Below are 15,518 nucleotides of genomic sequence, written 5' to 3'. Positions count from 1 at the left end.
CAGGCAAAACAAACAGTTCATCCTGAAGGCAGAAGACATATGCGTGTTATTAACATTGAACAGATGTATGACACCAGCCACTGGAAAGGAATCGGTTCACCATATGGAAAGGTGTGGGCATTCATGAGTAACACAGCCCTGCGGTGGTACAGTCATAACAATTTTTAATATTTTCTAAAAAAAATTGGTAGCTGTGCAGTTTAGGAACCGAATGAGACATTGCCTTATTAATTTGAAGCCACAAAACCAGCCTATGCTTAGGACAGAAAAAGGACAGCAAACAAAGGATATTAGCCCTTTTGAGCAGAAGTTAAACAACTTGAAGTTTTTTCTCAAATAAAGCCATATGGCATAACTGAGAAACCACACACCTACCTCTTCCACACACCATCTGCGCTTGAAATGTCTCAAGGGCAGACACACATTGTGGATACTTTGATAACACTAAAGTCACTTTCTATATGAATAGTAGCAAGTCAAAATTAACTTTTGATTCACTAGTTAGGGTATTAGTAGTCAAAGTTTCACTGTACTAGAAAGGTTTTCCTATTGATTAAGCATTAAAATTATTTCAACTGCTCCATTGATTAATATAGCTCTCTTACCAGCTGTTTCACAAGAACAGCATGGGACCACATCAGTGTTTCTAAGTTTACACATTTTCCAGATCTTTTGGCACACCAGAGTATGGGAAGATGCAACGTTACACAAGGTGCTTAAAAAAAGTGCTTTTTATATTGACAAATTTCAGCACATTCTTCACTTTAAGCCACACACAGTAGCCATCACTGAATGAGGATAAAAAAAAATTACAAGTATTTTTTATATTTTTTTCCCCCAAAACTAGTAAAAAACATTCACACAAGATTTGTTTACATGCAAGACTTGAACGCTGGACTTAGCTGCTACACAAAGCAATAATGGACATTTTAAAATGCCCAAATATTATATTTTTCTAAACTCGTAGGACCTTTTTTTTTTTTTTGTCTTGTGCTTTCTTCCTCAGTTGTGACACTTATAAAGGAAAACACAAGATTCTGATCTCCAAGTCTGGCCCAGCAAAAGAGGAGACAAATTTATGATTTAATTTATGTTGGAACTGTTAACTTCTTGTTATCATTATTTATTTTACAAGCTAGAGAACTCAGACTGTCAAAAACTGTTCACTTAATCACTATTGACTCTGTGTAAGTAAAGTAAATTTAACAAAATATTCACTGCACTGGATATTCTTAAACCCGTGCTCAGATGTACAGGGCTAGAAGCTCAGAGAAAAGGCATGCAGATGTTGGGATATTTAACCTTTTGGAGTTATATGCTCCTGCCAAAATAGGGAGCCTGTAGTTTGTTCCAGTTACAAATAAAAGCCATTGACAAAAGCAGATTATTTCTCTGATGCAGTGCTTTCTGTTTGTTAAGAAAAAAATCAAAACATAATAATCCACACAAAATCCCTTTTTTTGGCAACACTTTTTGCAACAAGTCTGAGAGGCCGTTTGTTTTGTAGGATGTTGAAGTGATCACCCTTCAAAATGAAACTTTTGAAAGTATTCCCTGGAAATCTACTGGTCTGCTTAGGCCCTCCTGGCACATCTTTCTCTTTTGCCTCGTTTCTTTCTCTAGCTCAGCTTGGCACACAACACCCACCACAGCCTTTCCACCCAGAGGGTTGCCCAGTGGTCTTTGTTTTGCTTGGTGGTTTGGAGATCACTATCATTTCTTAGAGAAGTCTGTTTCTTTGTAACTACCCTCAGTCATGGCGTGGCAACACCCACCAGTTTCAGCCAACAAAAATGCCAACCCCTCGAATCAACAGCAGCAAGTTTTGGTCAGAGACACCACTCCGAGTGACAGAAAACCTGGACTGCAAAACCTGTGTCCTCCTCACCAAGTGATTGAACAACCCTGGAAAAGGCACGTTGCCTGTGCACGCCTCTGTCTCCCCACACTCTTTGTAAAGTGTGCCGAGGCAAGCAGGTTTTCTCACTACATGTTTGTACAAAGTCACTGTTGGAAAGAACGTCTAACAGTCCTTCAAGCAAACAGACATTAGCCTCAGATCACGATCCTCATTATTTTTACCTCAGTGGGATCAAGACGACCCAACCATACTTGCTGTTATAAATTCATCCCTGCAAGTTTCTCATCACTCGATAGGAAATTACAGTACTAAAACTTTTATGCAAACACCAGATTGGTTGTGTGACTTTCTGCTCCAAGCTGCAAAAAAATGTCAAGAGAGTGTCACTTATTTCACTGCGAAGTGCTTTGCAGGGTTCAAGACACAATAAGCAGGTTTGGAAGCACAAGCTTGACTCCAGAATTGGATGAGTTTTTCTTCACATGACCAGCAATCAAGTAAAAGCTCTTGATAAAATATCTTTACATGTACCCAAAGGTGATCAAAGTCCAAGTGGATGCACTCAGAGCATCACTCAGGCAAAAACAAGAGCCAGAGACACCCTCCTCAGTCAATAAATAAATGGGGTCTGAAAGTGGAAAATGGCTGATGCCATTTATTCACACTACCCCATGCCCCAAACAACCCTCAAGCTGACTCAAATTCAACCCCTTTCCCCCCACTTCTTCCCACTGCTTAGCATGGCCTCTCCTGCCCTAAATGATTAATGCATGAAATCCACACACATTTATGCCTTGCAGTGCTTTTATTTTCATCTTGGCTGTAGCCAGCCCCACAAAGCCACTGCTGCCTGGGTTCAATTTAAATCAAGATACAACAGAGCTAATTAAGTCTGCTAGCCGGGATATCAGAACCAGCCTAACCACATGAATACAGAACTCTCCTTCCAGACTCATTTTCCGCAGGGAAAGGCATAGGCACCCTGGTACAATGTGCAGAGCAGATGTCCTCTGAGGCACACAAACTTCAGGAACAGCGGCCTAGATCGCACTGGGCTGCGTGAAAGGCAGCAGCGTTACGACTAGAATGAAGTTGGGCAATATAAGGCAACTAAACTCATTTTTCTAAAGCCAGCCTGGAAGTCACGCTGGTGGAACACAGCTCAGGGGTCTCAGTCATTTTGAGAATTACTTTGTCACCAGTGAAAAATATCTCCCCAGCAATCTTTGGCCATCAGAGGATATTAATAGATGTTGATAGTCTCATAACAGATGACCTCCTTTGACTACTCAACTAACCACTGAAAAACATTACTCAGGCAAACCGAGCCAGCGTAGGCACCCAGCTAGCGGGCCTGCCCCCACAGCACAGTGCAGCCCACATGGAGCCCGTGAATAAGGAACCTACATGCGCCGTGTGGGTTGAAATTCTGGTAGGAAAGTCAAGGCATTTAGCATTTCAACATATGTCTTACCCCACCTCACCAAGCTAAAGGAAGAACTATAAGCTGGTTTAACTCCACTGGCAATGGGTGTAGATTTGAGTATTCAGAACAATCACTAGCACACAAAAACTATTCTTGTCTGTATTAAATTTTCTTTATCCAGACTTGTAAGTAAATAAGATTAAGATTTCAACTACAGAAGGGATAATTAAAAGTTATCAAGGTTCTGATCATAGAATCACAGCATGGTTTGGGTTGGGAGAGTCATTAAAGGTAGTCCTGTCGACCCCCTGCCGTGGTCAGGGCCACCTTCCACCAGCCCAGGTTGCCCAAAGCCCCGTCCAACCTGGCCTTGAACCCTTCCAGGGAGGGGGCAGCCACAGCTTCACTGGGCAGCCTGTGCCAGGGCCTCACCCCCCTCACAGGGAAGAATTTATTCCTTGTATGTGATTTAAATCTCCCCCCTTTCAGTTTAAAACCATTAGCCCTCGTCCTATCACTACATGCCCTTGTAAAAAGTCCCTCTCCAGCCTTCCTGTCAGCCCCTTTATGCACTGGAAGGCTGCTGTAAGGAGATCCTAGTGCCATTTTTTTGGTTGTATTTTTTTAATTTGAGTACTGGCACAACACAAGAACTTAGCAAAGGCAGGACAAACCGTGAGCCACTATTTTACCTCTGAAGCTCTCTTTCTCATTCTGGAATTGAAATCTGATTGTTAGATGGAAAATAGAAAACCCTCATGCTAACCACAACTCCAAAGCCTGCCAGTGTTACTTTAAGACCATTTCCTAGAGTCAGCAGAACTGGTTCCCAACAGGCTGAATATTTTGGTGATAAGAGCAGTTCCTACCTGCCTCCAATTCTACGTCTGTAACAGTAACACAGATATGGCCAGGGCATCCTCACGCCCCTCCTGAGTTCAATGATAGAAATCTTGCACTGATAGGCTAGTGTTGTGCCTGCACTGACCTGCAGCAGAAGTCAGTGACCCAGAGTAGGATCAGGTAGCTTTACCCAAAGCTAAACACAGGCCCAGAGTGGAAATTCCACACACAGAACAGAAACTTACTAGTAAAACATTTCAACAAATTTAACAACATTTTAACAATGAAAAAAAACCCACTTCAGTTGCAGATGTTCAGAGCCTTCTAAAGCAACAAGAACGTTTACAAGTCAAGACTGAAGAAACCAGATTGGCTGGTTGTCAGTGTTTCTGTCTACATTGCCAAGTAACTTTGCTGTTCAGTCCTGGATGCCCCCAGCTGGTCCTGCACTGCCTGGGACTGCACATCACTGCATGCACTCTGGGCTCTCTCTCCATGTGAGTCAACTACTATTTGTAACACAGATCTCTGCTGTGGGGATTGCTATTTCAACAGGTTCAGACAGAGGCAGTAATGAAGCAAAACTGCTCTATATTGCAATGACACAGAGAAAATGCAGACGGCCTCCCAAAAAGAAGGCAAATCCAAGAGGTGATGCCAGGCCTATGCCACATGTCCACAGAGTGGGCAGCACAACATCTAACACATCCTTTTCTAAGGGGATAAAATCCCTCCCAAACCCTACATTAACACACGTAGCTCAGGGCCAGGCTTTGCAGCACAGACACAGCCAGTCCATGACAGAGGGGGGCTAATCCCAAGTAATAATGGCCACTAGTCACTGTACACCTCAACGCTGAGGAACCAGGGGCAGAAGCTTCTCCCCACAGCTATAGTGAACTCTGTGCTCAGTCTCCAAAGGCTTTGGTGTTACTGTTGTGCAGCAGTGCTTTGGCACTTGGAAAGACCATCCCAGAATATGAATAAAAACCCACACAGAAACACAAAATAGAAGCAAAAAGCAAGAAGTTGTTTTAATTTGAAAAAGAAATTGAAAAAACTAAATAAAACAGGGATGTCATTTCAAAGAACACTTCATGCAAGAGCTGCAGCACTTGCATCTGGTGTACAGTAAGCTGCAAAAGAATTATTTATAAAGCCCAATGACACAGATTCTTCTATTGCTAAAATGACAAAGATCAGCCATTTGCTTTGACAGCTTCACTGTCGGCCGTCGGCATTCAAACTTTTGATGTCTGGAGTTTGAGGCAAAAGATTTTTGGATTCCATTTTCTTTCCAGGATGTTATCACATGAAAAGAAAAAATGAAAGTTGAAAAGTTCAGACCTGTCAATTTTCCATTTGTGAAACTGCTGAACACAATTAGCTTGAATAGCACGTTTACCTGCCAACATGAGGGCAAGACCCTTTCTACAAACTGCAAGACAAGAAGAGCTGAAGAAAATGCAACTAGCCCCTAATGAAGGCATCACACAGATGTGTGCTCACTGTTTCTCACCTACTGCAGACCAAACAGACACCCCGATCCCCACCGCAAACTCCAGTGAAATGAAGCCTGCTTTTATTTGAGCAGAAACTCTGAAGACTTAACCTACAATCTGAAAGTAGAAGGAATCCAATTAGGTGAATCATGGTGACATTCTCTTTAGCAATAAAGATAATAACGTGTGAAGTTTCACCAGAAAAGGGAGTGAGGCTTACAGGGTGTACAAAGATGTTTTTTATCACCATATTCTTGTCTACAACCACACCACAGAAGTATAGCTACTAACTGTAGATTCAGCACAGGAACAGGGGACTCGTTGTCAACAACTTGCTGGCAGTAAGACAAAATGCTGCAGTCTGTGGTGATCTCCAGCTAATTGGCTTGATTCTGATCACCACCTGGGTGGCTTCTCGGAAAGAAAACTCCAGATTTTGCAGAGATTACATTAGGGATTAATGCTTCCCACTGATTTGCAAGAAACCAATACTTTGCTACAGCTCATTATTCTGGTGCAAGGTGCAGATTCTGTTTACCCAAATTTAACCTGCATGGCTAAGCAGGAAACACAAAAGGCAGTTTCTAGGAAGCAAGTGAAGAATATGTTGCGATGCACTGTTGGCACAACAAACTGCCCGAATTCACCACAGAAGGAGGTAAACTCTTCAGTTAAAGGTAGGTGGTATTTAGAGATAAGTGATGACGTACAAAGAAGAGCTGGGCAGTTAAATAGGTTATGGTCAAGCGGTAAATAATTCACAATCAGCAAAACTGAAATCTTCAAGGGCCAACTGCACCCCTTCACCAACCTTAATGTCTGCTGTTAAGGTCTCTTTCAATGGTTGCAAGATGAACTGAACCAAAAGTTACCTTCCACCCAGTCTTCAGCCTGCTGCGCTCTCCTCTGGGCCATCATCCGGTTTCCCATGTTCCTCCGGCGCCTCGGCATCCCATCTGCCCTCTCCTCAGCCTGGGGCCGAGGCCTGGCCACTGCTGCTGCCGCCACATTTTGCTGGTGTTCCTCATCAGCTGCAAAAGGGAAATACGATGAGAGATTTGCCATCTCTGTTTGCTGCAGTTGTCCTTTTGCCAGTCAACTTTTGCAATCAGAAGCGCAATACCGAATGAGCCTCCCTGTTCTCACGTGTTTTTTTTTTTTTTTCCCCTGCGTGGCAGGAGATATGTGCAAGTTGCTTTCCCATGATTAAGCGGGTTCATGCACTGGAACCTTCTTATTTGTGCACAGTGCTCTGTACAACTGGAATTTTATCCTGACAACAGTCTCTTTTGCAACAGCGTATAGATCATTGCAAAGAAAAAGCTATAGCCATGTGCTGCTTATGTCATTTGATCTGACAGTGCCCAAACAAAAAAGCCCCCCAAAAAATCACCACACCACAAAATAAAGACACTCCCGCCCCACAAGTGCTCAAAAAAGATTCTTATTTAATCTAAAGTGCTAATCTGTTTTTCCTCTCTGCCAGAAGACAATTCCCTTTATCTGGCAGGACCAGCAGTCTAAACATTTCTGAGTTACCAAAAGGCAAGGACCCAGAAGTATTTTTTTTTTTTTCCCTTCTAAAGCATTCGGCTTTTTTTCTAATTTTTATTTTACTTGTGTAACTTAGTAGTAGATTCACCTGAGTTCAAACCTGAGAGCATGCATGTTTCAGAGTGGAATATGTAAATTGTTATACCTGAAACAAAACCTGAACAGCAAACAAGGATTACAAATTACAGCCCCAAGACATACAGGGTAACTTCATTCTACCATGCCGACTTAAACTGCAGGTCTCTCACCAAACACAGGCAGGGGAAGACAGAATACCAAAGGTCACTGCAGCTCTCACTGCTATCCTCTCAGCGTATGCTTCAGTTACTAATTAAGATCTGACAAATGAGGAATATCATAACAGAGGAGCAGCTGGGAGACATCATGGGAGCAAGTGACTGACCAGCGGGCTCATTTCAGAAGTTTTTTAAAGAAAACCTTCCGCCAGGTTTTTCTTTGAGACCTCCACGATCCTGTTGCTATCAACTATGGTAGTCATGCCGAAACAATCAGATAATGGTAAAATATCATCATCCTTGATACCTGCTTTGCATATTCCGTTGATAAGCATAACTGATGTTTGTGTACACTGTTACTTGTTCAATCCTGCAAAGTATTAACTACTATGCCTTAATTTAGGTAAATATTCAAATGGTCTCAAGGAAAGTTGCAGATAGAACTACACATTTACTTAAACTCGGGACAGATTTTTTTGTGCTTTGCCGGATAATATGGTGTCCTAGCAGGAACATAAAATGTTTTCCACACTCTGCCAAGTTTCCAGCATCTTCTGATCCAAACAATGCCTTCCTAAAAAAAAAATACTATTAGCATATCTGTGATCAGAAAATAAGATTCATTATGACTACATCTACATGACGATCAAAGGTGTGCTTGCAGCTCATCTCAGTACATCTCAGCTCGCTTCAAAGCGGCTAACTTTGGTACCGACAGTGCTGTAGCTGCAGCAGCGCTGAGCTCAGCACAGGCTGCAAAGCAGAGTAACCTGGGCAAGTGTTTGGCCACCAAAGCCATTAGCAGTTCAGGATTGCTGCAACAAAGGTGTTAGCAGTCCCCCAGCAAACTCCAGCACTGACATTTTGAATTGAGTCACTGCGCTATCACACTGCTGTCACTGTCTGGTTCTCATCTGTGAACCTTTTATCTGTGGACCAAACCAGGTCTATAATAAATTACGGAGTGCAGGCTCCAGGGATCTGATCATTTTGCTTCAAGGTTCGCTCAGTCTTATTTATAGCATGATAATGTTTCTTTTGAATGCTACAGAATGTGCTACAGGACAGCAATATACTGCAAAGGCCAAGCAGCAGCTCACTTATCAGGACACCATTAAATGGCAGAAATACTGCCTGTGAAAAGCCTTTTTATACAAATGCAGTATTTCTCATAAGTTCTTGAGATAGACTGCAATTCAAACCTCAGCATCCTTTCAGCTGAAAGCTTCAGTGTGTCTATCTCAGTAACTTCCAAAGGTGGTCCTGCTCAGCGTATCAGCTGTGCAGTTCCTGTGCTCATTCATTCTGGGGCTTGTTTATGGCTGCCGTTGTCCTGCGAAACAGAGACTGTTTTGCATTTTGTGAAAGAGGAATCTATTTATAAGCCACATATTCATTTCAAACCAAGGTGCTTAACTCTCACAGAGGAACCAAGCTATCCTGTTTTCTCAATTTAATTCTCTACAGGAGACATAGTAATTCCTCAAAGTTGACCAGTGTTAACAGGGCTCAGAAAGCAGTAAAAACCCCATCAAACCTGACCCGTATCACGGTCAGACACACAAGGCAATGTTGGACAATACTTGTCAGATCTCCAAAACATACAGACAAACAACTGAGGACATCCAGACACTATGGACTGTCATTTAGTAGGAAAAGAGCTCTAATACAGCTTTTTTTTTTTTTCCTCCCCCCTTTCCCCTATAGTTTCTGTTTGCAAGGCATTCAGCTGGACAGTCATTTGATAAAACTGAATGTTTGCCCTTGCATTTCTTCTGGTCCTTCATGAGGGAGAGGAAGAAAGAATCATTTACTCTGCCTGTAACACACTTATACCTGGCTGTTTTTTCAGGGGTCAACAATTTGTCTACGTGGCTCAAGGTACATCATTTGTTGCAGTATCTAGAAAGTCAGACAATGCTCTCCCTTCCTCTGAACTGGAAGTACAGATTGAATAGAGCCGCACACGGAGGGGTGTGACTGATGATTTCAAAGAATAGGGAGGATCCATTTAAAAACCCTCTTGCTCTTATTCTCGGAACTGGATCGACCATCAGATTTGAGGTCAGGAATAATTTTCACTAGGGTCTGGACCTGTGGGTTTTTTACCTCCTCCTGCAGCACAGGGCGTGGTTTGGCCACTGCACTTATCGGAAGACATCTCTTCATTTTCCTGTAGCTGCAGAGGTCTCAGACACAAGTGGCACCCCAGGCTAGCCAGTGCATGCAGAGATTAGTCACACAAGGACTAATCAGACTTGATAAAGAGCCACTGAGTGAAACTTTATGACCAATACCTGAGACAAGTGATCCGTGAGCTGCTCGACGGTTTGCAGAATGGCAGGCCAGAGTAAATTAATTAAAGCCCTCAAGTTAACAACCAATACAAACAAAAAATTAAACAGGTGTCTGAAACATGGACATGGCTTTAGTTTGTATTTTAAGCTGCATGTTCTCCACTTTCCAACTCAGCCTTTCAGAATCCAGGCAATACTTCTTTTCTGGGGACAGCAGGTTTACTGCCATGCTGAGACAGCAGCTCTGCCTCTGCGTTTTCAGAAACATCAGCACAGCACAGAGGCAGCAACGGAGATTATTTTGTCTGACTTGTCAGTCAGTGCAGAGCAGCAACTCTGAAACTCTGGCTGTACTATCTGAGCTTCTTCCCAAAGGGAAATAGAGCAGAACTCTGCTCTGAAAAGAGAGCTCTTTCCTGAACTGGATGTAAAGCACCACTGTTATATCATTACAGACAATACTGCAAAATCTTTCAGAGCTCAGACTTCTTAGGGCTAATTTTACATGCCCCAGGTAGAAATCTGCTCCTTTACAAAGCTTTGCAAATTTCCACCTGCTCAGAGCAAAGACATTTTATCTTGAGAAGCAATCCTTTGCCTATCACAGCATTTTATCTTGAGTTACATCAGATAAGCAAGTCCATCAGGGTAACACCTGGGCTGGCAAGTTTTGAGGCAGTCCAACACGACACAGCGACCAGTTTGTGAGCTCCCTCGTTCTGCACCGACGCAGAGAGAGCTCCACCTGCTGCACCCTCACACCTTAGTGGTACTTCCCACTGCACTGACAGAATCCAGCATCTTCCACCTTCACGCTAACCTAACCTGTGAAACTCAACAAGAAGGTGATTCAAAATTCAACAGGTGGAAGTATGCTCGGATCCCCTGGGGAGGTGGTTTTGCCTAGTACAGCTTATCACATCAGGGCTCGTTCACAAACAGACACGCCAACCACGTATAAAAGCCAGCGACACTATGTTTTCTTTTCTATTCTCAGCAGAACAAGTCCAGACATGATCTTGCTGGAAACACTGTGCTGCTCCAAATGACCTTTTAAAGGAAATACAAATTTACAGGATTTACCTCTTGTGATCCTTAGCTCTCTTCCTGATCTAAGGCAGACAAGTTTTGAACGTTTTTAAAAGGACAACTCCAATAGTGTGAGTGTAAAGAGAAGCTGTTGCCCCTATCCTCAGACATTAAAAAGAAAAGGTTAGAGCTACAACCCATCAAGAGTCCCTAGTTTCAAGTCCCTGCCATCAGACAACACAGATACACTAGCAGAATTGAAACAACTTCCATTTTCCACATAAGAAAAAGGAAAGTGAATTCCCGTTTAAGATCAAAATTTGCAGATATTAAATACACAACAGCCTCGATGTAGCATATTTAATAACTCCTCTTGCGTAAGGAGAACGTCATCACCACAATCTGAAATTTTGTAAAGGACTTTATAATGACAGAAATCAGTATATTAAGGTAGAAATTATCTTAAAACCATAACAAAAAAAAAAAAAAGGAAGACCAATGCGGAAGAGTAAAAAGATGCCGCTGAAAAAGAGGCTTCAAAATGATGAAATTATCCTGAATGTAAACTAACTTTAACCAAGCCGTTCAAAACCAGTATTAAAGCTTCTTGAGAATTCAGACCATTTAAAACAAATGTTCGGGTTTCAAGTTAGTTAGAACTTTGTACATCTAAAAAAGAAAAGAAAAAGAAACCCTCCCAAGCCCTGCAGACCCTGATTTACGCAAGTCACTATACAAGTCAAGTTCAGAAAATTACGTATTTTCAGCAGTCTCATTTCTCTGGGACATGCACTCACTTTTTACCAAAAGCTTTGACTAACCGGGAATCTGACAAAATCTCATCAGTTTCCAAGCTGTTGAGAAAAATTTAGACCAGGTCTATACAAGAGAAGGTGCAAGAGAAATGTGTTGGAAAACTTAATTATCAGCAAAACCTGCTTTTAACACAATGTCCTTACCAGTATACACTTTTCTACTGGCATGACTGTGTTTATACCAGACGTGTTTTCTTTTTTTCTTAAAAATTTATGAAAGTTACCACCTCCTCAAAAAAACCCCAAACAAAACCCCGACAGACTCCAAATCCTGGAAACTAGTGTTGTTATAATGACAAAGAATCATAGAATGGTTTAGGTTGGAAGGGAACTCAAAGATCATCTATTTCTGATCCCCCTGCCCCAGGCAGGGCCACCTTCCACCAGCCCAGGTTGCCCAAAGCCCCGTCCAACCTGGCCTTGAACCCTTCCAGGGAGGGGGCAGCCACAGCTTCTCTGGGCAGCCTGTGCCAGGGCCTCACCACCCTCACAAGGAACAATTTCTGCCTTACATCTAATGTAAATCTACCTTCTTTCATTTGAAAACCACTACCCCCTCGTCCTATCCCTACACCCCCTGATGACGAGTCCCTCCCCCCTTTCCCGCAGCCCCTTTCAGCCCTGGGGGGCCGCTCTAAGGTCTCCCCGGAGCCTTCTCTTCTCCAGCTGAACCCCCCAACTCTCTCAGCCACTCAGCTTCAGTATTTGTCCTGGATAAATATCTGAATTTGAGACATCACAGAAAAACAAACTCCCTTCTTTCATTCTGAAAACACAACAAGGTTGATAAGTTCAGAGCTGCATCTGACTTCTTCCCGTAAAATTCAACTCGTACCCACACAAGGTCGCTTCCACCAGTTTCCCACTGCCACAGTGGACTGGACAGTGTTAGGTTTACAGCTGGACTCGAAGATCTTAAAGATGTTTTCTAACCTAAATGGCGATGTGATTCTAACTGCTGGCCAGCAATAAAACACTCGCCGTTTGAGGGAGAACTGAAGTGCTGTATCATCTACCCGTTCCCAGAATGGGACTACGCAACGCCGCACCAAAACCTGGCGTGGCTAGCAAGCCCTCGCAGCGTCGGGCGAGGTGGAAAACCAGCAGAAGTGGGCGATTTCTGTGAAATGTAGGCAAAGCAAGCTGTCAGAGGCAGGTGACAGGCCGGCCTGCCTTTCAGCTCTGATGTCTGACACGAACGTTAACCGGCCGTTGCCCAAGGCCTGCCGGGGAGGAGGAGAGGTGAAGACCCGCCTGTCAGCCGGGCTGGGCTGTCACCTCACCCGGTGGATTTCACTCCCCGTTTGCAGGAAAAGCCCTCAGGGCCACCCTCCCTGCGCCCGCCCAGCCCGGGAGCGGGAACCTCGCCAACCTTTCAACCCCACAGCAAACCCGCTGCCCCTCACCCTGGGGCCGCCTCAGGCCGGGAACCGTGCCCGGGCCCCGGCCAGCAGCAGCACTCTCCGCCACCACCCGGGGCTCCCACCCCGGGGCCTGAAGGACGACCCCGACGGGTGGAGGGAAGGGCGGGGCGCCAGGGATCCTGACGGAACCACCGGGCCCCCCCCACCATGGCGGCTCCCCCTCAGGGGAAGGCCTGAGGCGAGCCCCCCCCACCCCGCGGTTTCCATTGAGAGCAGGGGCGGGCCCGGGAAGAAGGCCCAGCGGGGCCGTGACCCACCTGCCCTCGCCTGGCCACGGAGGCGGGTGGCGAAGAAGAGGAGGACGGCGAGGAGCGCGGCGGCGGCGGCGAGCAGCACCGCGTCCATCCTCCGCCCCTCCCGCAGCGCCGGCTCGGCCCCGCCCCCCGGCCGCAGCAGGGGCGGTGCTTGCCGCGCCCCGCCCCTCGCCGCCGCAAGGACCCCGAGCGCGGGCTGTCCATATGCTGCCTGCAGCGGGGCGGCGCTGAGGCGGGAGCGGGGCGGCCGGGCCGGCGTGGCGGAGGGCAGCCCGGGGGGCGGAGGGGGCCCTGAGGGAGCGCCGGCCCAGGAGGCGGGCGGGGAGGTGCAGGGCCCGGCCCGGCCCGTGTGCGCCCGGAAGGGAAATTAAACGAGGAATTAAAAACTGTGAAGCAAAACCGCCCGTCAGCGCAGCGCCGGTGGGTCTGGCCGTGGGGCGCGGCTGCTGGGGGCGGCCGGTGAGGCGTTTCCCTCAGCACTCGGGCGGGCCGCGCTGTGCGCGCCCGCTGCCAGGGCGGCCCTGGCCGGGAAGGTGGAGTTACACCTATGAGTAGTTCCTGAGTTCTGCCTTGAAGTCAGCGGTGTGTGGGCATGCAGTCGCGCCGAAGCTGCCTGGCTCGGGCAGCTGAACAACGGCGTCCTGAGCCACAGCAAGTTTGCCCCTGACAAAATCGGAGAGGCTGACTCTGCACTGGCCCAAAACTAGCTGCACGCGTAGTACGCTGGCTTAATTCGGTAAAAATGTAGGAAACGAAGCTGCTCAGAGGAAGCAGATTTGTTTAAAGAATCAGGTTTGCGCTGATCTGTGCAGAGCCGGTACGAGGTGGATGAGCTTTGGCTGCAGGTTGCTCGTTGCGTTAGGCTGAACTCATGCTGGGGTCCAGCCAAATGGAGGATCGGACTCCTGTTGATTCCCTTTTACTGGTAGCAATACTCCATGACTGTGTAATGGGCCACAGCAGGAAACTATTTAATTTTTTTCTTCTTTTTTTTTTTTTTCTGCATTTGGTTATGAGCCAGATCATAACATATATCAGCACAAAAAGATGCTGCAGGAACTTGTGGCTGGGGGTGGAGGACAAACTTCCCTCCCCTTTGGATGGTGGCCCACTGTTAGATCTGAAACCATTTGTCAGGCTCTGCCCTAGTCCTTCTGTGAGCGAGGACGAAAATATTTTATTTTTTACATGTTTTGACTTCATTGTGGTTGTGAAGTTCTGACTGATCTAGCCCTTTCTTGCTTCAGAGATCCCTTTAGTGTGATCTTTTAAAACCACTGCTTGTTGTTAGGGGAAATGTTTTCATAAATTGAAATGGAAGTTAAGGACTACTGGAGATCTAGATGTGATCAAAGGAACTGTTTCAGCTAATCAGTCATTACTGTGGACTGCACAGCTGCCTGTGCATATACCGTCATGAGCTCAAGACAAATTCAGATCAGTCTGCCACAGAAAAAAACAACTTCTACTAAGAAATTTGTTAAGTCTTAACAATGTAGAACCAGCGACAGAGTGGAAAGTTCTCAAAAAGGAAGTGAACTACAGACTGGATGTCTTATTACAAAGTTTTAGTTTAATAATCATCTTTCAAATCTCATTTTGGAAATCAGTGGCGATGCCCCTTTGTTCGTGCTCTGCTCAAACTGTATTGTCTGTGGTCTGTTTCTGTCTTACCAGGTTAGTCTGACAGTCACTGGGTGATCAGAAGGGACATGTCCTCTAGTAACTTTTGAGGTGTAAGGGAAATTGCACCTATCCACAGTTAGATAAATTATGAACTGAAGCTTTCCTGGTGATTAGCTTGAGGGTGCGCTTCAGAAATGGTTATTTTATATCACATCTAGTGGTTCAGGGTTGCTTGTAAAAATAAAAACTGAATGAAAAATGCATGGGTTTTTCTTTCATGTCTTTGCCTGCAAATTTGAAAAGTGGTGACTCTTTAATGAGAGTTTAAACCAAAGATTTAGTTATTTTATCTGTAGGATATTTCACTTTCTTAATGTCCATTCTAATTAGAGAACATGCCTAAGACATTCCTAAGAGATATTACGTGCTCTAATGTTTGAATATTCTTCGGCAGCCCTGTATCCAATCCTGTAACACTGCTGAGAGCAGCGATGAACAGGCACAGGCCAGGTGTGAGATGCCAGCGTGCGCTCTCCCCTACGCTGAGTTCGTGGCTGAAGGAGCAGGAAGCCGTGGGGAGTTCTCACAGACCTGTCTGTGTTTAGTAATAGTCTCAGTTTAACTCACTCCAAGGCACTCTGGGTGCACAAG

At 45.1% G+C, this 15,518-nt stretch overlaps 1 protein-coding gene across 1 annotated transcript in view; it reads right to left on the bottom strand.

The window, feature by feature from the left end:
• DDRGK1 (DDRGK domain containing 1) overlaps nt 1–13,380 on the bottom strand; it is a 40,335-nt gene extending 26,955 nt beyond the window's left edge. The window contains exons 1-2 of the mRNA XM_074904266.1: nt 13,245–13,380; nt 6,505–6,663 (exon numbers count right to left, since the gene is read on the bottom strand). Of these exons, the coding sequence (XP_074760367.1) occupies nt 6,505–6,663; nt 13,245–13,332 (247 nt within the window). The 5' untranslated portion in view covers nt 13,333–13,380. The remainder of the gene's footprint in view (nt 1–6,504; nt 6,664–13,244) is intronic.
• Nucleotides 13,381–15,518: the final 2,138 nt, after the last annotated feature.

This window comes from Athene noctua, chromosome 4 (genome assembly GCF_965140245.1).
Source record: "Athene noctua chromosome 4, bAthNoc1.hap1.1, whole genome shotgun sequence".
NCBI lineage: Eukaryota > Metazoa > Chordata > Aves > Strigiformes > Strigidae > Athene > Athene noctua.
This window is presented reverse-complemented; position numbering and strand designations above follow the sequence as displayed.